The sequence below is a fragment of the Mauremys reevesii genome, linkage group 5 (assembly GCF_016161935.1).
Source record: "Mauremys reevesii isolate NIE-2019 linkage group 5, ASM1616193v1, whole genome shotgun sequence".
Classification (NCBI taxonomy): Eukaryota; Metazoa; Chordata; order Testudines; family Geoemydidae; genus Mauremys; species Mauremys reevesii.
Window position 1 is genome coordinate 131,050,927 of NC_052627.1, and position 24,415 is coordinate 131,075,341.

The 24,415-nt window shown below is 45.1% G+C and overlaps 1 protein-coding gene across 5 annotated transcripts in view; it reads right to left on the minus strand.

Moving 5' to 3' along the window:
* Positions 1-1,168: 1,168 nt before the first annotated feature.
* Positions 1,169-24,415, minus strand: part of UBOX5 (U-box domain containing 5) — a 32,414-nt gene continuing 9,167 nt past the window's right edge. For 3 of the 5 annotated variants that reach the window (XM_039540100.1, XM_039540103.1, XM_039540104.1), the window contains exons 2-7: positions 14,555-14,658; positions 9,472-10,666; positions 5,809-5,970; positions 4,489-4,654; positions 2,278-2,364; positions 1,169-1,190 (exon numbers count right to left, since the gene is read on the minus strand). In XM_039540100.1, coding sequence (XP_039396034.1) covers positions 1,184-1,190; positions 2,278-2,364; positions 4,489-4,654; positions 5,809-5,970; positions 9,472-10,666; positions 14,555-14,608 — 1,671 coding nt within the window. In that variant the 5' untranslated portion in view covers positions 14,609-14,658 and the 3' untranslated portion in view covers positions 1,169-1,183. Of the gene's footprint in view, positions 1,191-2,277; positions 2,365-3,734; positions 4,655-5,808; positions 5,971-9,471; positions 10,667-14,554; positions 14,659-24,415 lie in introns of those variants that run through there. The other 2 variants (XM_039540102.1, XM_039540101.1) reach the window with 2 other exon arrangements.

The window sequence follows — 24,415 nt, forward strand, 5'->3', positions numbered from 1 at the left end:
GCAGTGAATGGGGCACCTCCCCATGTCATTCTAAGCATCACTTTCTGAGCCGAGCCCCATTTACAAATGGTTAAGGAAGGAAGCACAATGTAGTGGGCAGAGCCTGGAGAGCAGGGCTGGGGATCCAGACTTCTGGGTTCCTTGCCCAGATCTGCCAATAATTCAGTGAGACTTTGGGTGAGTCACTTAGCACCCTTATGTTAGAAAAAGCTGCATGGGTTCTTGAGACCACAAGTGTTGAGGACCTTGGTTTTCGGTCTCTAAAAGACCCCATTCCACTTGCCCAGTGCTTTGCTGGGAAACTGGTTCTGTGCTGACTTGCAAGGGAAAACTTCACCGACTACACACAGATATCACTTCTTGCAGCACCTAAAGGTTACGTGAAGGTCTCTCCTCTGAGAACTGGCAATCCTGAGTGTAGCACCTAGATACCACAGTGGGTGGCAGATATTGGGTAGGTAGAGTTCATGGAGTCACAGCACCAGCTGATTAGTTGCAGAGAGAAGCCAGACTGTTCCCAGGCCCAGGTGCTTGCGCCATTTGTGTGGAGATGGAAAATGCCTTATGCTGCTGAACAGCATCTCCCCTCTGGCAAAGTAAGGAGCAGGCGTGACCATCTCTGAGATACCCTGTTCTCTTGCTCTGAGCCAATATAAAGCCGTGAAGGTAGGGCTGGTGCCAAACTTTACTAATAGCACAGAGCGGGGAGCTATTTTCAACAGGATATTCCCCATCCTCAGAAGGAAAATGGAAAAAAAGATGCTGACTGGTACTGGAGAAATAGACCTGCTCCTGGAATATGTACACAGTAGTGGAGAATAGCACTCAGGTATTCCTGTTCTTGTCCCTTCAGAAGGTTGAGGCTTCCAGGGCTACTGAGTACCTGCTGGATGGCCCCAGGGTGGCGGGTGCTGCAGATTCATGTGCTCCGAGGGGAAAATCCTGGAGTGTGTGAGCAAGCAGGGAAAAAGGAACCAAGATCCAAATGAGCAAATTTACTCCCAAGTGTCATTGCACGCGGGTCAGTGCAGCTACTGTCCATGAAGCTGGTCCAGTGTCACCTCAGGAGTCCCAGAGGTGACAAGTCATTTTGCAGGATGGCTTCATGTACATCTTTTGGGTATGGGAGTGGGCTGGCTGGCTGAGCTGTGGTTTGGCTTGAGTAGGAGTTGGCTGGGTTCTGCTAAGCTCTAGAGAAAGAGAAAGGAAGGGCTATGTATGCTAGAATCTCCCGGGGGTGGGGGAGTAACTTGGAGAAGATACGAGGTGCAGGAGTCTTGAATAGTGAGTCACGGCTGGATGGCTCAACTCGTTGGAAACACAAACCTGTGCATGCCTGGCAGAGCTAACGGGGTGTTTATTGCCTCTGAATTTAGAGAGTTTGCATATTTTATTTTCCTATAATTTATTATTTACAGTAGAGTCCAGAAGCCCTGCTACATCAGATTATGTATTATTTTCTGATCGGTATGGAGCTCAATTCTGATCTCACATCAATTCAAACCAGAAGTCAGACTAGTTTAATGGTGATGTGAGAACAGTTTCACATCACCATTAAATTGGTCTGACAACCCTCAGCAAATGGAGCTGCAGTGTAGATGTACCTTAGGGTTACTCAGCAAGGGTGCTGTTTGTAAGTAAAGGTATAAAAAGGGGTTACACGCTGCTTGACTTGATCCATCTTAAAGCTGTACTACCCTAAAAAAGGGGCACTGGAGATGAGCCAGGGAAGTCGACTCTGCTCATGACAATCGATTGGCAGTATCAAAGTGTGTACTCCTGGGAGAATTCTGCACCACTGCGCATGTGCAGAATTCATGTCCCCTGCAGATTTCTTTGTTTCCCCACAGAATAATAGATTCTGACAGGGAAGCAAAGGGAAACCATGAGAGGGGTTATGCGCCTGTCCCCAGCAGTGGTCCTGAGTGGGTATGTTGGTTTGGGTGTGACTGGTGTGGAGGGGCAGGTGTGGGGCAGGCCCGGCCCTTGAGCTGTCAAGTTCAGCCTTGCTGCCAAGCCTGTGTCCAGGGGTAAGAGAAGGCTACCGTGTGAGTCCCCACCTCCGTGCAGCCAGAGGAAAGCAGCCCCTGTGTGTGCCCCTTGCCCCCGTCACTGCACATAGCCTGCAGAGGCATGGGGCTGGCACAAGCAGCTATGGGGAAATTGCTGGGAGCCTCAGCCCGGGGCACCATTTAGGGAGGGTGGGGGTCACCTGCTGCCTCCTGGGTTTTGCACCAGGGGTCTGCTCGCAGCGTACAGCCCAGGTGGGGCGCTTACCTGCAACATTGCACTGGCAGGTCCCTTTCTCCAGGAGCCAGGGTTCTCCAGCTGCAGCCATCAGTTTCCTCTGCTGCATAAAGGCCTCTGGGGGTGCGGCAGGCAAGGAAGGGGTCACTCAGGGTGGAGCACAGGGGTTCCCAGTGGTCATGGTGAACCGAGGGAGCACAGAGCCCCCAGACATGGGAGTGGGTATGAGAGTCAATCTCCAGGAGAAGGGAGAGATGAGGGCATAGGGCTGTGCCCTGAGGGAGGGAGCAGTGAGTATGGGAGGAGCAGCTGAGGGAGCACAGTCACTGGGGCAAGGATCCTGATGGAGGGGGACCTGAAGAAGGGTGTGGGGCTAGGTGCAGCTAAGTGGGTCTTGGGGTCTGTTTGCTCTCAGAGAAGCAGGGAGCACCCTCACCTCTCCCCAGGAAGAGACTGGGGTCAGATCCCACTCAGCTAATGAATTCTCTCAACTGGCTAATCTGCTCTCTTCCTTCCTTCCCCTCTCTCCTATTTTAGGGTAACTTACACCTTGATCCTGCAGTAAGGACCCATGTGTGCGCAGGGGACTGCCCACCTAAAGTTCATGCCTTCATCAGATTGATAATGTGTGTACAGGCCTTCACGTAAAGCGCACTAGCATGCGGTTTTGTTTGACAGTGATGAAAATGAGCAATTTAAAATGACATTCTACTTTAATGTTGTTTTGCTGTTTGGTCTTTTCTGTAATGTAATGTCAATGAAAATCGAGGATTATAACTGAAACGCACAGTATTGGTGACCAAGTATTTGTAAGTTAATTTTCATGTGTTTATGTTCAGGAAATGCTCAATAGTTAGTGACTTTTCTGTATTGTAGTTTAAATGAATTACTCAGAGTTCTGTATTAATATGACTAGTAAGGAAAATATATTTGTCAAAAAACATTTCCTGAATCTTTTTTTGGTCCATATAGTTACAGGCATTTTGAAACAAATTACCAAAATTGAAACTGGTGTGATTATATTGTATTATATGCAGAATTTTACTGTGTTACATGCAGAATTTTATTGTATTATATGCAGAATTTTAAAATATTGTGTGCAGAATTCCCAATTTGTGTGTACAGAATTCCCATAGGAGTAATATTAGCAAACCCCTCCAATATCCATTTGTTCCCAACATATCCAGGATATGCAGGTGACAGAAGGTATCTGAGCAATTTTCCTGAGTGTCTTTTCTCAGCAGGTATCTGCAAACTGCAGCCCCATGGATTTACACATATGAATATCAATTTTTAAAGTCTGTATAGACTGCAGAGTAGGTTACTATGATCACCCCCTTGAAAATATATGGCTCTGGGGAGAATATTCCTTTGTATCGACTTGGTTTTTTCCTTCATTTTTAGACTCAGCTCTGAAAAGAAACTCACAAGGCGAGAGCATTATGAAGACTCACAAAGAGACCAATTACAAGGCAGAAGAAAGTAACTGACTTTAACCATAATTTTATTAAGGCTTAAATGTCTATCAGCCAGACGGGAGCCGGTCCTGTCATATGACAAACAGAGTGACATTGGGTGTTATGCAATGGTTTTTCTACAAGTTGTACGAGAAGAATGAGATCATCATCAGAGTTACTTACGCACTAACTCCAGCCCCTCTTTCCATTACTTACTGGTCTTCAGAACAGATGACCAGTGCGCTCTTAGCACGGATGGGAAATTGGAGGGAGTGGGGGCAGGAGAGGGGAGAAGTCAGGTAGCTTGCATGGATTCGATCACAAGGACTTCACACGGCCCAGGACTGAACGGCTACTTGTCAAATATTGAAATGGTTTTAAATGACAGGGAAGCTAAACTCACAGTTCAAAAGGCACCTATGCTAACCACTGAGCTGTTGGAATGGTGGAGTGATGGTGCGTGACTGGATGGATGTCAGTTTCATATAAATACATTTTCCTTGTTAAAGAAGCATATGGCTTTATTATCCTTGTAACGCTTTGCTCTGGGGCGATGCTCTCACCTCCCCGCTACTCTGTAAGCATAAGAAGACAAAGTCCTCTTCAGAATTACGTGCACTCATCTGGCAAGCTCTTTAAAGGACCACGTCCTTGTACTATTCAATACAGGCAAGTGGAACAGCAGCGGCTCCAGCTCTCCTTGGGGCCTTTCAGCCAGCCATTTCAATAGCAGCGCCCAAGAAGTTAAAAGTGGACCCTCAGCACCTCATGAGCGGAGACTGACCTTTTACAATTCATGCACAGTATCGTTAAGGACTTCTGCTTTTCAGCTAAGCAAGGACGACACAGGAGGTGGCTGCATGGAAGCTGGTACACAGGCTCCGTTTTGAAATAAGAAGAAAATGTTCTATTACAGGAAGCGCATCCTTGAACTGGGCTGCTATTGTGCTCTGGAAAGTTGAAAGAAAAAAGTTGTGTCAATGTTAATGCTAGTCAGTTGATACAGCAACCTTGGCAATGTGGTACCTATTCCACACCTGAAACTCTGGCCCAAGAGGTTAGATGTAAGCTATAAACCCGATTCGGAGGTGAGGTGTTCCCACAAGCAGCTGGAGCTGCAAGCGCTTGCATTATCTTGGGAATGGGCCCTGTTTTCCTTATAACGAGCTACCATGCCCAAACTCCAAGGGTATTCCTCTTGCTTCCTAGCATTACTGCTTGGGAAGATTAGATCAAGGTGAAGTTTGGTACCGCCAGTATTTTATTGAGGACGAAAGCTAGCAAAAGAATTCCCGCTTCTATCTAGGTTAAAAATCCCCCCCCCCTTTCAAACACTAGAATTTGAGTACTGTACTCTGTCTCCGTCAGACATTTGCACAGGTATCATACTCCACTGTGTGAAAGACTTAACATATTTCCTTAAATACCACTTTGCTTTTCGTGCCCATAATTCCTAGAGTGGGCTATTCAGATTCCATCTCAATGGTGATAGCTTTAAAAGGTAAACTAAAAAGCTCAACCGTATAACACACTGCTGGGGAAAGCAGCTCAGCTATCTGCACACTCTATGGGAACTGCACGTGGTCCCGTCTCCTTCGAGGGCACAAGTTAGCGCCTAGCGTCGGATTTCTGACACAGAAAACGGGCAACAGCTTCATTCAGCTGATGAGGAAGGATAGCCTAGTGGTCAGAGCGCTGACCTGCGATTCAGGAGATGCAGGTTCAATTCTCTGCTCTGGCACGGACTTTCTGTGCGACCTTGGGCAGATCACCTAGTGTCTCTGTGCCTCAGTTCCCCATCTGTACAATGGGGATAATAGTACAGCTGTGCTTTGGGAGAATAAAGTATTAAAGACTGGGAGGTACTCAGATGGTTATTGCTAAGTAAGACGTCTTAGGAGACACTTCAGGTAGATTTACAAACTACTCTTTAGGTCAAAAGAAGGGAAACATGTCAACAACAAAGTCATTGAACAATCCAACCTGTGAGAGTTCAGGGTTCTTGTTAAATTATATTAATGCAAAACCTACAGACTGCCACTGCTATACTCCTTTTCTAGGGCTTCCGAATGCCAAAAGTGAAACCAATCGGTTTGCTGCTTACCAGCTAGGGCATTTGCATTCCACGAACTGCTGCAACCCCCCTCGCTATGCAGCTGCTGCTGGCCTTTTATCAGCCTAGCTGTAAATGATGGCCTAGAGCTGAGTGCAGAGGTCAAGGCAATGTCCAAGCTTTCGGACAGCTTCTGTTCATGAGAGACTGGACCTGCAGAGAGAGGCATGAGATCTAGAAATAGCCATGGGGGAACAGAAGGCATCAAGGGACAAAATAAATGCTGCTGCGCTGCTAAACATATTTTTAATTTTGAAGGGATGATCTCAACATAAGACAAAAACCCTTTTATGTCTCTTCAAAACAGTGCCTTAGGGCTCGGTTACTGCATGGCTGGCCACCTGTGAACTTGGGATACGGATACCTCGCCCAGCTGGGAAAGTGCTTTGAGATCTATGAAGGACAAGCCCAATATACAAGCTACGATTTGTTTTTATTGCTTGGGACTTACGAAGAGGACTAAAGGAGTTAGGTGCCTGAATGCCATTGAAGTTTAGGCCTCGATCTTGCAAATGCTTATGTACCTGCTTAAAGCCTGCACGTCAACGGCATTCAAGCACCTAACTCCCTTGAGCCCTTTTGAAAATCCCAATCACCCTTTCTTTACTTCTGCATTTCGCTCAGCTTGGCCAGCTGACGCTAGACTGGTCAGTTTCACTTGCGGGTCTGCAGGCACTAGCTCAGTGCCATTGGTTTGGTTTCTAATGGGGAATGTTTAAACCAAAAAGAAAATGCTGTTTTCATTTTCGTATGGATACCCTGCCAGTTACATTACATTACATTACCCCTCTATTTTGTACTTTTGTTTTGGTTCAGAGACATAAATCTGAACTGAGGACCTAAAGTAGAAGCCAGTGTCTTGTCATCAGGGCCCGGAACCCTCTGGCTGCTTTGCAAGGTATGGCAGCATTTTCCCCCTACATGGTCCCAAAGATCTAGTTTTGCTAAAGACCATGTCTGAGTAGACTGTCATTTAGCCTGTGTGAATGGTCTGTTTAATAAATCTCCCCAGGGAGATCCTTCGACTATGGGTGCTCACCTACAGAGATGAAGGCTACAGAAGCTCAATAGATATGGGAATAAGATCCCTGGGGCAAGGATTCATTTACTGTGTGTGCACACAGCACCTAGAACAACGGGGACCCAATCTCAGGTGAGGTCTCTAAGTGCCGCTGTAATACAAAATAAATCATGTTTGCCAAAGCCTGGCCTGAAATCAACAAGCCCCAAACTCGGGGAGACTTCAGATCTGAAGTGTTCGCCTTTGGCCCACCTTTGATATTTTCATGTACCTGCTGTGGACAAACTTTCTCCATGCCACCTGCAGCCCAAAGCCTATTTGCTTTACATTAAGCCTTTGCAGAATGTATTAAAGACAATTCAACTCAGCTCTTCAGGGAGACAATCCTCCTGTGTTCAAGAGACACTCATATGCTGGGTGCTAACATTGTTGTACGTGGACCAGACCACCTAATTTCACTGCCTCAGTGACTCTCCACTTCCCTTCAAATTCCCCGTGCCCACGTAGTCTCTTCTCCCTTGGTTATTCAACTTCATTTACCTCTCTGTGTCTGCGATGTTATTAAATAACTCAGTAACTATCATTATGACAAACAACGGGGAAGAAAGATGCAGAGCAAAACGGAGTTGTCTGCATATAAAGGGCTGTGTGTTCTGGAGCAAAGCCAGAGTGAGCCCAGGTTCAACACATTCTGGGTATTTCTGCACAAACAAGGAAATAAATATGCCAAGAAAAATTAATTCTTTACATAACCAAGCATGCTTGGAGACAGCAGGCCTATCATCCCCCTTGTGCTAAAATGCTCGTTATAGGACAGAGACTGAATGCACTACTTGTTGGAGAATGAAAGAGCAGGAGCAGGAGGTCTCATTCTGGAGGGGCAGACGCATTTGTCTTGAGCTTTAACCACAGAGCCATCCTGCCTCGCCCATCAGTGTAACTGGCTCAGCAGTCAAAAAGCTTGAGCGCGCTATTAATCCACGATGGCTGGTAGAGCTACCCCACGCCCAACTTACAGTGACAGGGAGCCCGAGAGGCTGCCTACATTACAGCAAGTAGACCCGAGCCAGAGAACCCGCTCACAACATGGCTATCTCCTGGCTTGGGTGGCAGTGACAGCTTGTAGCACAGAAGGGACCTACGCTGTGTGTTAAGCCTCGGCTGCTCAGTGGGACTGCTCACCAGTCCAGGGGTGCAAGACGGGGCCCATAGCTGGTGACATGACAGTTGGCAAATGATTCAGGAAGACGAGCTCGTGCCCAATAGCTCTGCTCACAGACATTTTTCTAACAGTGTGAACGCGGCCAATACCGAGGGGGAGAAGATACCAGTGTCAAACCCCCCTCCCCGGACACTGGCTACAGCCCCTTTTAGCAACTGTAAAGGCGTCTTCTTTGGAAATGTCCTCTCTGGTTTAATCACCCACAGCCCATGTGTAGTGCCTTCCCCTCCAGCCTTTCAAGTGCTGTCCCTTGGCCTCTAGCACTTCACTCTGGACACACACACACACACACACAGTGCTATTTCTGCTATCCATTGGTTCTAGGGCTTTATGCTCCCTTGGCAGGGATGTCCATCAACACAAGCATTTCGTGTTACTGACCAGGATTTGACAAGTGCTTCTAAAGCAGTGCTGCGTTAAGTAAGTGCCACTTAGGGGGGAATCGTTAGGAGCGTAAGCAGCAGAAGGGTCAGTAGGAGCACATCTGTGATTGCAGTGACCTGTGTGAGCAGCCCACACATGAGCCTACGAACCAGTTCATTCGGCGCAGGGAAGACATTTGAGGGTTTTCCCCCCGATTATGGGGACAACGGGCCAGCAGATTGTGCGCCTGGGCTAGTAAAATCTCAAAATTTTTTGCACAGGCTGCAAGAAAATTTTTCAACACAGCAAAACCTGTCAATGAACTGAAAATGATGGGGACAAAGGAAATAAAAGACTAATGGAAAAATGAAGTGATCTGAATCAATTATGGGCAAATAAATGGTGTAGATCAGGGGTTGGCAACCTTTTAGAAGTGCTGTGCCGAGTCTTCATTTATTCACTCTAATTTAAGGTTTCGTGTGCCAGTAACACATTTTAACGTTTTTAGAAGGTCTCTTTCTATAAGTCTATAGTATATAACTAAACTATTGTTGTAGGTAAAGTAAATAAGGTTTTTAAAATGTTTAAGAAGCTTCATTTAAAATTAAGTGAAAATGCAGAGCCCCCCGGACTGGTGGCCAGGACCCGGGCAGTGTGAGTGCCACTGAAAATCAGCTCGCGTGCCGCCTTCGGCACCCGTGTCATAGGTTGCCTACCCCTGGTGTAGACTGACATAGGCAAAACAATGCGGTCAGAGACTGACCCCCCTCCCCTCCCCAAAAACAGAAGTAAAATCTGGCTATGAAAGAACAAACGTACTGGGTAGAGGAAAGGGGAAAATCAGACATGAATGACACGCTAAAACCATTTCCATAATGCCTGGCAGGAGCAAAAGACAACAGCCTCAAAAAGCGCCCCTAGGTTTTGCTGTGAGAATCTGCAGGAGATGTGAGGATTAACTGAAACCACATTTGGGATGATGTGTGTGACTCTGGTCCTGGGAAACCAGGAAGGTGAAGAAACAATGAGAATTAGGGAGGCGAGATACCTGTCGAGCAGTCCATTTGGGCCAAAGGCGAGTCACTCTCAGTTTTCATTTTTTTAGCACTGCTCTCTGAGGTACACATGGCTAGTAAGTTTGTGGTAGAAAAATAGGAGGGTTCTACGTGGTTGCTGTCATCAGGGCTTTGCTCCATGCAGTCCATTTTCCTTTTCAGAGAGGACATGGTTAGGGAAGAAGGTGTGACCATCCCCAAGACCTGAGCCCTCCCGAGGAGGTTGGTGCCTGGAATGCTGTGCTGTAATAGGAAGTGGTCTATCCTCGCCTTTAGAGAGGGGTGAGGGAGGGGCTGGGAGTGGTGGCTAAAGGCAACCCCAGTGAAAGGATCGCTGGGCACCCGACCCCAGGAAGCCTCGCTCCGGTTGCATTTCTCCAAAGTGCTCTGGTCGATCACCTTGCCAGACGGCAGCAGCATTGGGAAGGGCATTATCTCCAGAGTGATAGGGTCCAAGAACTCTTCCGGGATATCCTGAACAACATCGACTAGCTTCTGGAGACTCTGCTGTTCGCTGTCGGAGTTGCTTACGGGCACACACTCGCTTTCCATTGGTAACATGAAACTGGTGCTCTGGACGCCCAAGCCCTGAGCCAGGCACTCAGAGGCCACTCGGAACACGCTGTCCATCACTTCCTGCGGGCACGACTTGGCTGGCTGCCCCCAGACCTCTAGTCTTTTAATGCAAGGGAGGCCACCTCCGGATACATGGGAGATGCAAATTTTTAAGTGCGATACATTGCTCAGTGAGGCAGGGCCTTTATTCCATAGGTCGTGAGATGCAGAGCCAGGGTAGAAGACAGCTTCCATCTGATGGAAAGGAGGCCTTGGCTTGAAGCCCCTGTGGCTGAACGTCACTTTGCTTTGATTTTTTAGAACGGCTTTGCCCACTAGTGTGAAAACGTCTTTGTCCGACACAGGCTGTCCGGCCAGACCTGAGAACTGAGACTCCGGGCTGTTCCAAGAGCTTTTGTTCAATGAGGTAGACGTGTAAATGTCCAGCCCCGTGAAATTCTGACACCCGCCCGATGAGATGTCTATGTTAATCCTGCAGATTTCTATATTGAAGGGAAAGGAGAGAGTAACATGGACCGGGGGCTTGATGAAATATTCACTGCGAAAGCCCCGGTTTCTCTTTGCAAGGTCTTCAGAGATGAGGTTCTCCACTTCATAACCATCAGCAGAAATCTGTGTTTAAAGAGAAAGGAGAGGACACTGGGCTTGATTTGACCCAAAAGAGGAAAGTGAATTTGCAACCACTGTTACAGTATTTGCGAGACAAAATGTAAATGAGGCATTAAATGATCAACGGTGAATAACAAAACTTAAAGGATGAGCTGTGCTCTCTTGATTTTACTCCCCAGAGCATGTGTGTCCCTGAGTTGTTATTCTAGGGGTGCTGGGCTCTGCAAACCCATTTGGTACAGTCGTGTTGCTCAAGATGTTAGAAGCATTCACCAATTATAACAGTGCCTCTTTAAGGGAACGAGAATTTAATTGAAAACATTTATTGTAAAGGATTTTGCCATAAATTCACTCTAGGCTAAAATATGGAGGTGAGGCTAAATTCAGCACTGGATTGGAGTCACAGACCAGCAATGTAATCAACCCCATCTAGGAAGGGTTTTAAATACCGTGTACATAAATGTTGCGTTTTTCACAGGACAAAACCCAGGTTCTCTTGTTTTTGAGATGCAGTTTGGGGGGTCTTGCCATTCAAAATAGACTTTAAATAAGAACTAGATAATCTCTAAGGATTTCTGTGACTCCAAGAATCAAACACGAAAGCTCAACTCATTATTATAAATAGTTTGACACCTTAGAAAGAAAAATGGAGAAGAGTTTCACATTTTACTGAGCCACGGGGAATTTTCTGGCAGGAGAGAGAAAAAGGTATCTGTCTATACCACTAAAATATTGATTATGTAAGCACTTGAATAATGCAAATATTACCACCTTTCATCTGAAGATCTCAGAACTAATTAACTCTCAGAACCCCCCTATGAGGTGTAACAGTGTTATGACACCAATTTTACAGAGGTTAACTGAAGCAGAGAAAGGATAAGGACCATATTTTTCAGAGTGACCTAACTGGGGGCCCAACCTGAAATACCTTGGCACTGATATTTAGCAGTGATGAGCACCCACAACTCCAAACGAAGTCAACAGGAGTTGCAGGTGTTGGTACCACTTCCTAGTACGAGTGCTGGAGGAACCAAGGAGGGGCCGTGCTCCTCTTGACCTGCTGCTTACAAACAGGGAAGAATTGGTAGGGGAAGTGTAAGTGGGTGGCAACCTAGGCAGCAGTGACCATGAGGTAATCAGGTTCAGGATCCTCACAAAAGGAAGAAAGGAGAGTAGCAAAATATGGACCCTGGACTTCAGAAAAGCAGACAGACTCCCTTAGGGAACTGATGGACAGGATCCCTTGGGAGGCTAATGTGAGGGGGAAAGGAGTCCAGGAGAACTGGCTGTATTTTAAAGAATCCTTATTGAGGGCACAGGAACAAACCATCCATATGTGCAGAAAGAATAGCAAATATGGCAGGCGAGCAGCTTTGCTTAACAGAAATCTTCAGTGAGCTTAAACTCAAAAAGAAAGCTTACAAGAAGTGAAAATTTGGATAGATGACTGGGGAGGAGTATAAAAATATTGCTAGAGCATGCAGGGGTGTAATCAGGAAGGCCAAGGCATGACTGGAGATGCAGCTAGCAAGGGATGTGAAGGGTAACAAGAAGGGTTTCTACAGGTATGTTAGCAACAAGAAGATGGTCAGGGAAAGTGTGGGACTGTTACTGAATGGGGGAGGCAACCTAGTGACAGATGATGCGGAAAAAGCTGAAGTACTCAATGATTTTTTTTGCCTCAGTCTTCACAGACAAGGTCAGCTCCCAGACTGCTGCACTGGGCAGCACAGCATGGGGAGGAGGTGAGCAGCCCTCAGTGGTGAAAGAACAGGTTAAGGACTATTTAGAAAAGCTGGACATGTACAAGTCCACGGGTCCAGATCTAATGCATCCGAGGGTGCTGAGGGAGTTGGCTGATGTGATAGCAGAGCCACTGGCCATTCATTATCTTTGAAAATTTGTGGCGATTGGGGGATGTCCCGGTTGATTGGAAAAAGGCAAATATAGTGCCCATATTTAAAAAAAGGGAAGAAAGAGAACCCGGGGAACTACAGACCGGTCAGCCTCACTTCAGTCCCTGGCAAAATCGTGGAGCAGGTCCTCAAGGAATCCATTTTGAAGCACTTGGAGGAGAGGAAGGTGATCAGGAACAGTCAACATGGATTCACCAAGGGCAAATCATGCCTGACCAACCTGATTGCCTTCTATGATGAGATAACCGGCTCTGTGGATATGGGAAAAGCAGTGGATATTTTGACTTTAGCAAAGCTTTTGATACGGTCTCCCACAGTGTTCTTGCCAGCAAGTAAAGAAGTATGGATTGGATGAATGGACTATAAGGTGGATAGAAAGCTGGCTAGAGCGTCAGGCTCAACCGGTAGCGATCAATGGCTCCATGTCTACTTGACAGCTGGTATCAAGCGGAGTGCCCCAGGGGTCGGTCCTGGGGCCGGTTTTGTTCAATATCTTCATTAATGATCTGGATGATGGGATGGATTGCACCCTCAGCAAGTTCGCAGATGACACTAAGCTGGGGGGAGAGGTAGATACGCTGAAGGGTAGGGATAGGGTCCAGAGTGACCTAGACAAATTGGAGGATTGGGCCTAAAGCAATCTGATGAGGTTCAATAAGGACAAGTGCAGAGTCCCGCACTCAGGAAGAATCCCATGCACCGGTACAGGCTGGGGACTGACTGGCTAGGCAGCAGTTCTGCATAAAAGGACCTGGGGATTACAGTGGACAAGAAGCTGGATATGAATCAACGGTGTGCCCTTGTTGCCAAGAAGGCCAACGGCATATTGGGCTGTATTAGTAGGAGCACTGCCAGCAGAGCAAGGGAAGTGATTATTCCCCTCTCTACGGTGCTGGTGAGGCCACACCTGGAGTATTGTGTCCAGTTTTGGTCCCCCCACTACAGAAAGGATGTAGACAAATTGAAGAGAGTCCAGTGGAGGGCAACAAAAATGATTAGGGGACTGAGGCACATGACTTACGAGGAGAGGCTGAAGGAACTGGGGTTATTTAGTCTGCAGCAGAGAAGAGTGAGAGGGGGATTTGATAGCAGCCTTCAACTACCTGAAGGGGGGGTTCCAAAGAGGATGGAGCTTGGCTGTTCTCAGTGGTGGCAGATGACAGAACAAGAAGCAATGGGGGAGGTCTAGGTTGGATATTAGGGAACACTATTTCACTAGGAGGGTGGTGAAGCACTGGAATGGGTTACCTAAGGTGGTGGTGGAATTTCCATCCTTAGAGGTTTTTAAGGCCCGGCTTGACAAAGCCCTGGCTGGGAATGTTATAGTTGGGAATTGGTCCTGCTTTGAGCAGGGGGTTGGACTAGATGACATCTTGAGGTCTCTTCCAACCCTAATATTCTATGATTACCCCAAATTAGCAGATGCAGAAAAAGAATCCAGGAGTCCTAACTCACCATTATACCACACTACCCCAATTCTTTGCAACAAGACTGGTTAGCTTTGAAGATTTGAGAGGCTTTCGCAAAAAAAAAAAGTTATAAATTAAAAATAAATTTTCAACCCCCCAAGCAGTTCCAACCAGTTTTGCACAAATCCTGTTATGTTTTTGCTGTAACCTACTTGACCATGGCCCTTTAAGTGTGATGCCACAAGAGCATCTCTCTGTACATTACACTGAGACAATTCCAACAGACACTGCTCAGGTGTTTCCTGGGGGATTTCACCATAGAGCCTGGTGAGTAAAATTGGTTGTGTTTTCTTAGACAAGATTTGCCCGAGCATCTGAGAATGCTCTTAATTATGCAAACGTTGCCACATTATCTCAGACACAAGTGATGTAGCGAGTGAGCACTCCTTTGTCTACTCTGTCCAGCAGAGACAAGGACTGCTTATTCTTTCCATATAACCAAGGGATACCAGAGCGGACCTTATATGCCTTAAGCTGCAGAAAACACAATGCTTTTTCATTTTTACCTTGTTGCAGTGAATTCTTGGCTTGAACTGTGGGAGGCAGATGTTTATCACCATATTGGCGGTTTGCGGGCTCACCTTCCAAGCATCAGAATCAGCTGGTAAAACTAAAGGCAAAAGCAAAACATAAATGTTAGTGAACAGTGGAAAATAGGAGACTCTTGTGTAAAACAGTTCCTGAGTCACAGGTGAATCACAAGTCTGACTGCTCACAAAATGCAGTTCAAATTTGAGTGAGTGAGGCTTTTAGCAACTCATGGGCGATTCTGGGTTAAGATGCAAGATCAAGTTAAAGTCATTCACGATTCAAAAGGAGAAAAACATCTGAGAAGGAAGCCTAGGGGATGAGTGTTTTTATGAAAAGTTCTCATTTGTAAATAAACCAGAGATTAGATGCAAACCTTATCAAAGGGGAGTGTGCTCTAAAGAGGAAGGTCCCTGCCCTGCCATCCATTCAACCTGAGGGAGATTTTCAAAGGTGCCTAACTCTCAGCAGCCTAATTCCCCTTTGTGTCTTTGCAAATCTTCCCTGCTAAGACCTTGGTCAAATCACTTAAGTACTCTGTGCCATAGTTTACACTATGCCCCTATCAGAGGGGTAGCCGTGTTAGTCTGGATCTGTAAAAGCAGCAGAGTCCTGTGGCACCTTATAGACTAACAGACGTATTGGAGCATGAGCTTTCGTGGGTAAATCCCCACTTTGTCTAGGGGCTGGGCACTGGTCTAGGAGTCAGAAGACCTATTCTTGTCTCTGTCATCAACTTGCTGCGTGATCTTGAGCAAATCATTTCACATCTCTGTCCTTGTTTCCTCTTCCATCCTGTGTCTGTCTTGTCTATTTAGGCTGTAAACAAGATGGGGGGCAGGAACTGTCTATGTGGTAGTAAAAGCACAATAGGATGTGAGGTCTCAACCAAGGGATCTGTATTATACTGTAATATAAATAAGTAACAATGCACAATGGTGTTGCAAGGATAAATGTTTCTAAATGCTTCGAAATCCTCTGATGAAAGTTACTCTTGAATGCAAAATTAATAACCATTATTTAATAGCTGCTCTCTGTTATCCAATAGATCACTGGGTGGCTTTAGGGAGATCAACAAAATTCTGAGCACTGATCAAGTCAACTCTTTCAAACCTGTTCAGAAAAGCAATCCAGGAGAACACACAATCTTTTGCATTCAAAGAACTGAAACTGGTTAGACACGATTCTTTTTAAAAATAAGATTCTCCGTAAAGTAAGAATTTTAACCTCCTAAAGAAGGTGTAAACCTCATTGCTTGGAGCAATCTTGTAATCACATACTTGCAACTTCTATCAAGAAAAAGGAACCTTTAAATGATTTCCAATGGAGGGTATTTGTTCAGCCTAACTGGATTTTTGCAAGCTCTTTTAGGTGTACAAAGGGATTATAAAATGAACTGAAGTCAGGTCAGCATGTAATCCTTCCTATACCTGTCTAGTAAACATGCAAGCATAATGCAGCCGGAACACTGATTAAGTGCAGGTGGCAGAATACAGATAAATGGTGACATCGGCTCTAAAGTCCAAATTCAATGTAAAAAATATCTCAAGCCACTCATGACAGGGTCAGTTTGAAGCTTATGTTACCAATGCCTGCCTGATTGTTTTGGGTGGATGAGGCTTTGTGTGTTAAAAGAAGAGGAGTGTGCTCACAAGTAATAATGTCAATTTCACATAAGATAAACAGAGAGGCATTTTCAAGTCTCTATTTATTTTAAAAGTGTCAGGTCTGCAATCTATAGCAGTGCCAGGTTTGCTGCTGGAAAGACCATCTCTCGAAATGTAGAACTCTCTGTACATCTATCTGTCCATTCCTGATCATTAAAGATCTCATGGAACTTTTGGCCCATCCATTTCAGCTACCCACGTCTGACAGGGACTAGCATTAGATAATTGAGAGGAAGGCGCTAGCCACTCTATAGTGCAGAATTACGTTAGAGGCTGCTCATAAGAGAAGTTTCTTCCTAACCACAGGCAGTTTCTGGCTGGCTTACATCCTAGGTTTAAACCCATTCAAAATATGTTTTACCCTATCTATTGAGAACATCCATAGTACAGTGTAAGTGCGTAGGCCTTTTCTGAATTCTACTAAGCTCTTGGCTTCAACTGTATCTTGCAACAATGAGTTCCACAGGTTAATTATATATTGCATAGACGTTTTCTTGTCCAATTTGCTGCCTTTAATTGTCCCCTTGTTTTTATACTTTGAGAAAGCATATGTATGAGTGTCCACTTTATCTTATCTGTCCCATTTGTTAGCGTGTAGCTTCACAAATTGTTCTCTCCACGCCTTTGAGAATGGTGCTGGTGCGATGAGAACACTATTTATCATGCTGACCAATAATGTCTCACTGTTTCCTTGTACTCCCCCATCTGTCTGTTGGCATCAACATGTTGGCTCTTGTCTTATACTCAGGCCTGAATAACGTATCTGAAGTTGACGTACTTAGATCAACTTACTGCGGTGTCTTCACCACAGTGAGTCGACTGCTGCTGCTCCCCCGTCGACTCTGCCTGCGCCTCTCACCGAGCTGGAGTACAGGAGTCGATGGGAGTGCGCTCGGGGATGGATTTATCACATCTAGTCTAGACGCAATAAATCGATCCCCGCTGGATCGATTGTTGCCTACCAATCCGGCCGGCAGTGAAGACATACCCTAAAGAGCTTACAATCTGAGGGTAAGGCCCATCTCTTTGTGCTGTATTTGACCAGCACCTAGTACAGCAGCGTCTTGCTTCACACTTGGGGCTCCTAGACCCTATGGTAATACAAACAAAACAACATCTCATCTGCCTCTGTTTCTGCTGCTTCTCATATATAAGAATTAGTTTGTCACTTTGGGATCTCAGCAGGGAAAAATATAGATATATAAAAAACAAGAGCAATCTATTTATCTAGCAAGGTTCCTATGCTGATGCCCAGCACTGAAATATCAGCTTTGGGCTGATATGATCATAGCAGCTTTTGAAGAGAACTCAGACTGTGCATTACCAACAGTGGTAATTTGGAGATGGTTCAGAGAAGAGCCATGAGAAAGATTAAAGGATTAGAAAACATGCCTTAAAATGATAGACTCAAGGAGCTCAAACTATGTAGCTTAACACAGCGAGGGTTAAAGGATGACTTGATTACAGTTTGTAAGTACCAACATGGGGAACAAGCATTTAATAACAAGCTCTTCTATCTAGCAGACAAAAGTATTACGTGAACCAATGGCTGGAAATTGAAGATAGACAAATTTAGACTGGAAATAAGGTGTAAATTTTTCACACAGAGTAATTAACTATTGGAACAACTTACCGCGTTGCCAAGGTCATCGTGGACTTTCCATCACTGGCAATTTTAAAATCAAGACTGGATGTTTTTCTAAAAGTTCTGCTCTAGGAATTCTTTTTGGGAAATTCTCTGGACTATGTTATGCAGGAGGACAGGTTAGATGATCAAATTGGTCTCTTCTACTTTTGGGATGTGTGGTATCAAGGCGGATTCCGCACTGCGGCACTTCGAGTGCAGGTGGGAGCCCGCAAGGATTTAAAAAATGAATACTGGCCACTCCACACTTGTATTAAACTCCCAAGGTTACAGCGTTTCTCTGACCCTGGCTTGCTAAACGCTGCCACCACCCAAATGCAAAACCCCTTTTTTGGAACTCAGGAAGGCTCACTTGGGAATTCCTTCCTGTGGGGCACCCCAAGCTCTTTCACTCCCCCTTCAGGGAAGAGCTGAGAAGGAAAACAAAGGAATTTAGCTGTTGCCACCAGCTAATTAAACAACATGCACAAACCTCTTAGGACACCAAAAATCCAATCCTGTTCTTAAAAAAGGTAAATTTTATTAAAAACAAAAAAAGAAAGAAAATACATCTGGAACTTAGGCTTTTGCTCGATTTAAAGGAGCATTTCCAAAAATTAACCACCCAAAATAGCTTTTTTGAGGGTTCAGCTTAAAGGCTACAAGCAAACAAACGCAACAGGGGTTAGCACAGAGGAGTCCACTAGCCATAAGAAATAAACAGAACTAAACCTAATCGCGACTTTCTAAACATTCCTGATCTACTTACACATCTGAGGGTCCCAAATAAGTAGTTCTAGGTATGATCTGATGATCATACCTGGCTTAAAGCTTCTCATAGCATAACTGCTCCCTGTTCCCCTCCTTCTCGAAGAACTACAACAGAGACAAAGGGGAAGTTTTCCCCCCCATTTTAAAAAAGCAGCTCCTTTGGTCAGGTGCCCACTCCCTTTCCTTTACCTGGGGGACTTTTTAACCCTTTATAGGTAAGCCAAGCAGAGAACAGCCACTAAGAAGGACTTTATAACTGGCTGGCGTTCAGAAAAGGGAGATCTCTCCCCTCCCCCGCCTTCATTTATCACATATGGTATCACAGGACAGAATGTTGTACAGCTCATGTAGGTGACCTCAGAATAACTGTTTCCACTGGAGTGATTTCTGACTGAGGAACGAAGTGTACTTCATAGTAATTTTCAAAAGGGGATGTGGCTCCAACAGACGCACAGCTCAGAGCAACAGACACGTAGGATATGTAGCTTAGAATTCTCTTCCCTTATTGAGAGGGGCAAGGAATATCCTGGTTGAGGGGCAATCCATTGTGAGGTAAGTGCCCGGACAGAGCTGCGCGCGTTATGGTAATTGAGCAGCTCATGTTCTGTTCAGTTTAAGGACTGATTTCCTTTGAGCAGAAACACTAGAGATTTAAGATAAACTGTGCTACTATTTGAGATGAAAGTTATTCAGCTCAAGAGGGTAAGCTTGTCAGGCCTGTTTGCATGCACTGTAGCTTCTGTGCGCAAAGGTGAACTATACCTCCACTGAGGAGTGGGAAAAATTACAACAGGAGTAGGGAGAAACCTCACCCCCACCAATCCTTTCAAACCCCAAAGTAATGATAGGTGGGGCTGGTAATACCACTTACTGTTAAGGTTGCCCAGCATTTTGCATCCTAAGATCCTTTTTTCAGTTGCTTATAGCTTTGACAAACTTTAATCATTTGGTCCACACTGGGCGTCTGCTTCAGGCTGAATATTTTGTTTTAAATTTCAGCCGGAACAGTTCAGCTGTTTCTGAGAGCAAGGCTTGGAAAAATTATGATTTGCACACATTAATGGCTATGTTTTCTCTGAAAAGCTCTAGTGCCCCCATGCTTTGGAACAGGGATTTGAAGTTTGGCAGGGGAGTGGCCTTTAGGACAGGGATGTGTTTTTTGCCTGTTAATTTGTTTGTTCTTTGTGAAAATCTGCCCAAATTTAGCCAAATTAAAGCCTTTCAAAAAAAGTAAGCTCACACATGCTCAATATAGACTCTATTTTAGCAACTAAATTCCCCAAAGATTCCATCCACACTGGGTGTGCTCCAGCCCAGAGATGGACAGGACCTTCCCTGCTGTGGACTATGCTGGGTCCAGGCACCTGAACTGAGAGCAGGAAGACTGTCCCTCCTGGGCTCTCAATGCTCTCTCTGTTGGGCCCGGGGAACCTGGCGAAGGAGGTTACTTGATTCAAATGCAGAGGAGACAAGAGCGGGACCTGGGGGAATGGAAGAAGAGTGAATAGTTTGGAGCAAGGAGCATGTTGGGATGTGGTGGGAGAAGACTTGGACTGGAGACTGGCAATGGGGGGGGAGGGAAAGATTGGAATTAGCTGGGCAAAGAAACTGGGAGCGAAACTGAACGTGTGTGTGTGGGGATGACGACGAGGGGCTAATAGGTGCGGGGAGACTGGGATCGGATGAGGAGGTGGGAGGAGACTGGGACTAGCTGGACAAGAGAGGCTGAGTGGGGTTGAGGGGAGACAGATCTGGTGAGGAGTCAGATAAGAACTGGGTTTGGCTGCACAAAAAATCTGGGACAAAAAGAGACAGATGAACACTGAGACTAGAATGAGGCCAGGGAGGGAAATTGGAACCGGGATCCAGTGGGGACAGGGAACATGGGCAGCATGAAGGACAGAAAAAAAAATAAAAAAAAATCAGATGAGGAGCCTGGTGTGGGGGGAGAACCGGGAATGGCAGAGCAAGGAGACTGGGAGGAAGAGTCCAGAGGGGTGAGACTAGGGACTTGCTGGGCCGGAGGAGTGGAGACTGGGACTAGCTGGCAAAGACATTGGGACATGGTGAGTTTGGAGGGGATGGTGCAGAAATGATCGCACTTGGGGGGGGAGGGAATGGGTTGCACAGGCAACCATAATTCTGACATTTGACATAGTTTTGTGTGTAGTATTACAGTAGGATCTACTACCTCTACTACACTGAAATATCTCTAAGTTTATGTAATATTATGGGATTGTCACTCTGAAGTTTAGGATGTCCGATGAGTCAGTGTGAAGTGATGGAAACCCCTACAACCATAGCTGAGAGCTCTTTTTCTTTAGAATATCACCAGTTTCAGTCATTCTATCATCATATGAAAGAAAGCGTAGAATCAAATGAAGTAAAAATCTTAAATGAACCAAACTATACCATAGAGTCTCTATGGATAGTAATTCCATGCTCTAATAAGAAGAATATAGCAGTAGGGAATAATACTGACCACCTGACCAGGATGGAGATAGTGACTGTGAAATGCTCAGGGAGATTAGAGAGGCTATACAAATAAAAAACTCAATAATAATGGGGGATTTCAACTATCCCCATATTGACTGGGTACATGTCACCTCAGGACTAGATGCAGAGATAAAGTTTCTTGACACCTTAAATGACCGCTTCTTGGAGCAGCTAGTCCTGGAACCCACAAGAGGAGACAATTCTTGATTTAGTCTTAAGTGGAGCACAGGATCAGGTCCAAGAGGTGAATATAGCTGGACCGCTTGGTAATAGTGACCGTAATATAATTAAATTTAACATCCCTGTGGTGGGGAAAACACCACAGCAGCCCAACACTGTAGCATTTAATTTCAGAAAGGGGGGCTACACAAAAATGAGGTTACTTAAACAGAAATTAAAAGGTGCAGAGCCAAAGTGAAATCCCTGAAAGCTGCATAGAAACTTTTTAAAGACACCATAATATAGGCTCATCTTAAATGTATACCCCAAATTAAAAAACATACTAGTATAACCAAAAAAGTGCCACCATGGCTAAACAACGAAGTAAAAGAAGCAGTGAGAGGTAAAAACGCATCCTTAAAAAGTGGAAGTAAAATCCTATTGAGGAAAATAGAAAGGAGTAAACTCCAGCAAATGAAGTGTAAAAATATAAAGAGGAAGAAATTGAAGAACAAAAAAGAATGTGAAGAACAGCTAGTCAAAGAATCAAAAAGTAATAGCAAAACATTTTTTAAGTACATCTGAAGCAAGAAGCCTGCTGAACAATATGTGGGGCCAATGGACAATCAAGATGCTAAAGGAGCACTCAAGGACGATAAGGCCATTGTGGAGAAGCTAAATGAATTATTTGCTTCGGTTTTCACGGCTGAGGATGTGAGGGAGTTTCACAAACCTGAGCCATTCTTTTTAGGTGATAAATCTGAGGAACTGTCCCAGATTGAGGTGTCATTAGAGGTGGTTTTGGAACAAACTGATAAACTAAACAGTAATAAGTCACCAGGACCAGATGATATTCACCCAAGAGTTCTGAAGGAACTCAAATGTGATATTGCAGAACTACTACACCTCTAGCTCGATACAACGCTGTCCTCGGGAGCCAAAAAAAATATTACCGCGTTATAGGTGAAACCGCGTTATATCTAACTTCCTTTGATCCGCCGGAGTGCGCAGCCCCCCACTCCCAGAGTGCTGCTTTACCGCGTTATATCTGAATTCGTGTTATATCGGGTCGCATTATATTGAGGTAGGTTACAGACTACAGTTACATCTCTATCATTTAAATCAGCTTCTGTACCAAATGACTGGAGGTTAGCTAATGTGATGACAATTTTTAAAAAGGGCTCCAGAGGTGATCCCAGCAATTACAGGCTGGTAAGTCTGACTTCAGTACCGGGAAATGGTTGAAACTATAGTAAAGAACAAAATTGTTAGACACGTAGATGAACGTAATTTGTTGGGGAAGAGTCAACACGGTTTTTGTAAAGGGAAATCATGCCTCACCAGTCTACTAGAATTCTTTTAGGGGTCAACAAGCATGTGGACAAGGGGGATTCAGTGGATATAGCAGGGCTTTGGAGCAGAGCCTGGAGCTGGAGCGCAGACCAGTAGGTTTTATGCCCAGAGCTGGAGCGGAGCAATTCAAAAATTTGATTGCTCCAAATCTCTGGGATATAGTGTACTTAGATTTTTAGAAAGCCTTTGACAAGGTCCCTCATCAAAGGCTCTTAAGCAAAGTAAGCAGTGATGGGATAAGAGGGAAGGTCCTCTCACCGACTGGTAACTGGTTAAAAGATTGGAAACAAAGGGTAGGAATAAATGGTCAGTTTTCAGAATGGAGAGAGGTAAATAGTAGTGTCCCTCATGGGTCTGTACTGGGCTCAGTCCTATTCAACATATTCATAAATGATCTGGGAAAAGGGGGGTAAACAGTGAGGTGGCAAAATCTGCAGATGATACAAAGCTACTCAAGAGCTACAAAAGGATTTCTCAAAACTGGGTGACTGGGCAACAAAACGGCAGATGAAATTCAGTGTTTATAAATGCAAAGTAATTCACATTAGAAAACAATCCCAACTATACATATGAAATAATGGGGTCTAAAACTGGCTGTTACCACTCAAGAAAGAGACCTTGGAGTCATTGTGGACAGTTCTCTGAAAACATCCACTCAAAGTGCAGCGGCAGTCAAAAAAGCGAACAGAATGTTGGGCATCATTCAGAAAGGGATTGATAATAAGACAGAAAATATCATGGTACCTCTATATAAATCCATGGTACACCCACATCTTGAATACTGCGTGCAGATGTAGTCACCCCACCTCAAAAAAAGATACATTGGAATTGGAAAAGGTTCAGAAAAAGGAAAAACAAATGATTTGGGGTATTGAACAGCTGCCATATAAGGAGAGATTAATAAGACTGGGACTTTTCAGCTTGGAAAAGAGACAACTAAGGGGGGGGGGATATGACAGAGGTCTAGAAAATCATGACTGGTGTGGAGAAAATAAATAAGGAAGTGTTATTTACTCTCTCATATAACACAAGAGTTAAGGGTCACCAAATGAAATTAATAGGCATCAGGTTTAAAACAAATAAAAGGAAGTATTTCTTCACACAACGCACCGTCACCCCGTGGAACTACTTGCCAGAGGATGTTGTGAAGGCCAAGACTATAACAGGGTTAAAAAAATAACTAGATATAGTCATGGAGGACAGGTCCATCAATGGCTATTAGCCAGGATAGGCAGGGATGGTGTCCCTAGCCTCTGTCTGCCAGAAGCTGGGAATGGGAGACAGGGGATGGATCACTTGATGATTACTTGTTCTGTTCATTCCCTCTGGGGCACCTGGCATTGGCCACTGTCAGAAGACAGGATACTGGGCTTGATGGACCTTTGATCTGACCCAGTATGGCCTTATGTTCTTATCGCTGGGATTTATGGGCTGCTGCCATCCAAATTTTAAGTTCTCAGCCTCTTTAACTTTATGAATTACACCTGTTTGGTGTACCCCTACAGTAAGGCACGTATCTATGCTCTATCAGGAGTCCTAGACCATTGGGAATCAAAGGTACTTCAACTAATTACCACCTTTACATGACAGCTACTTTGCAAGCAACAGCTCATTGGTTGTAGGAGACAGACTGAAGAGATGGTGGATTGCTTGGTCTAACTGCCACAGTTGAGCACCCAGCACAATGCCCCAGTCACCACAACCACCCACTCAATTCAACTGGCATGCACAGTAACCCCAAAAAGACACAGACACTCCCCTCAGCACAC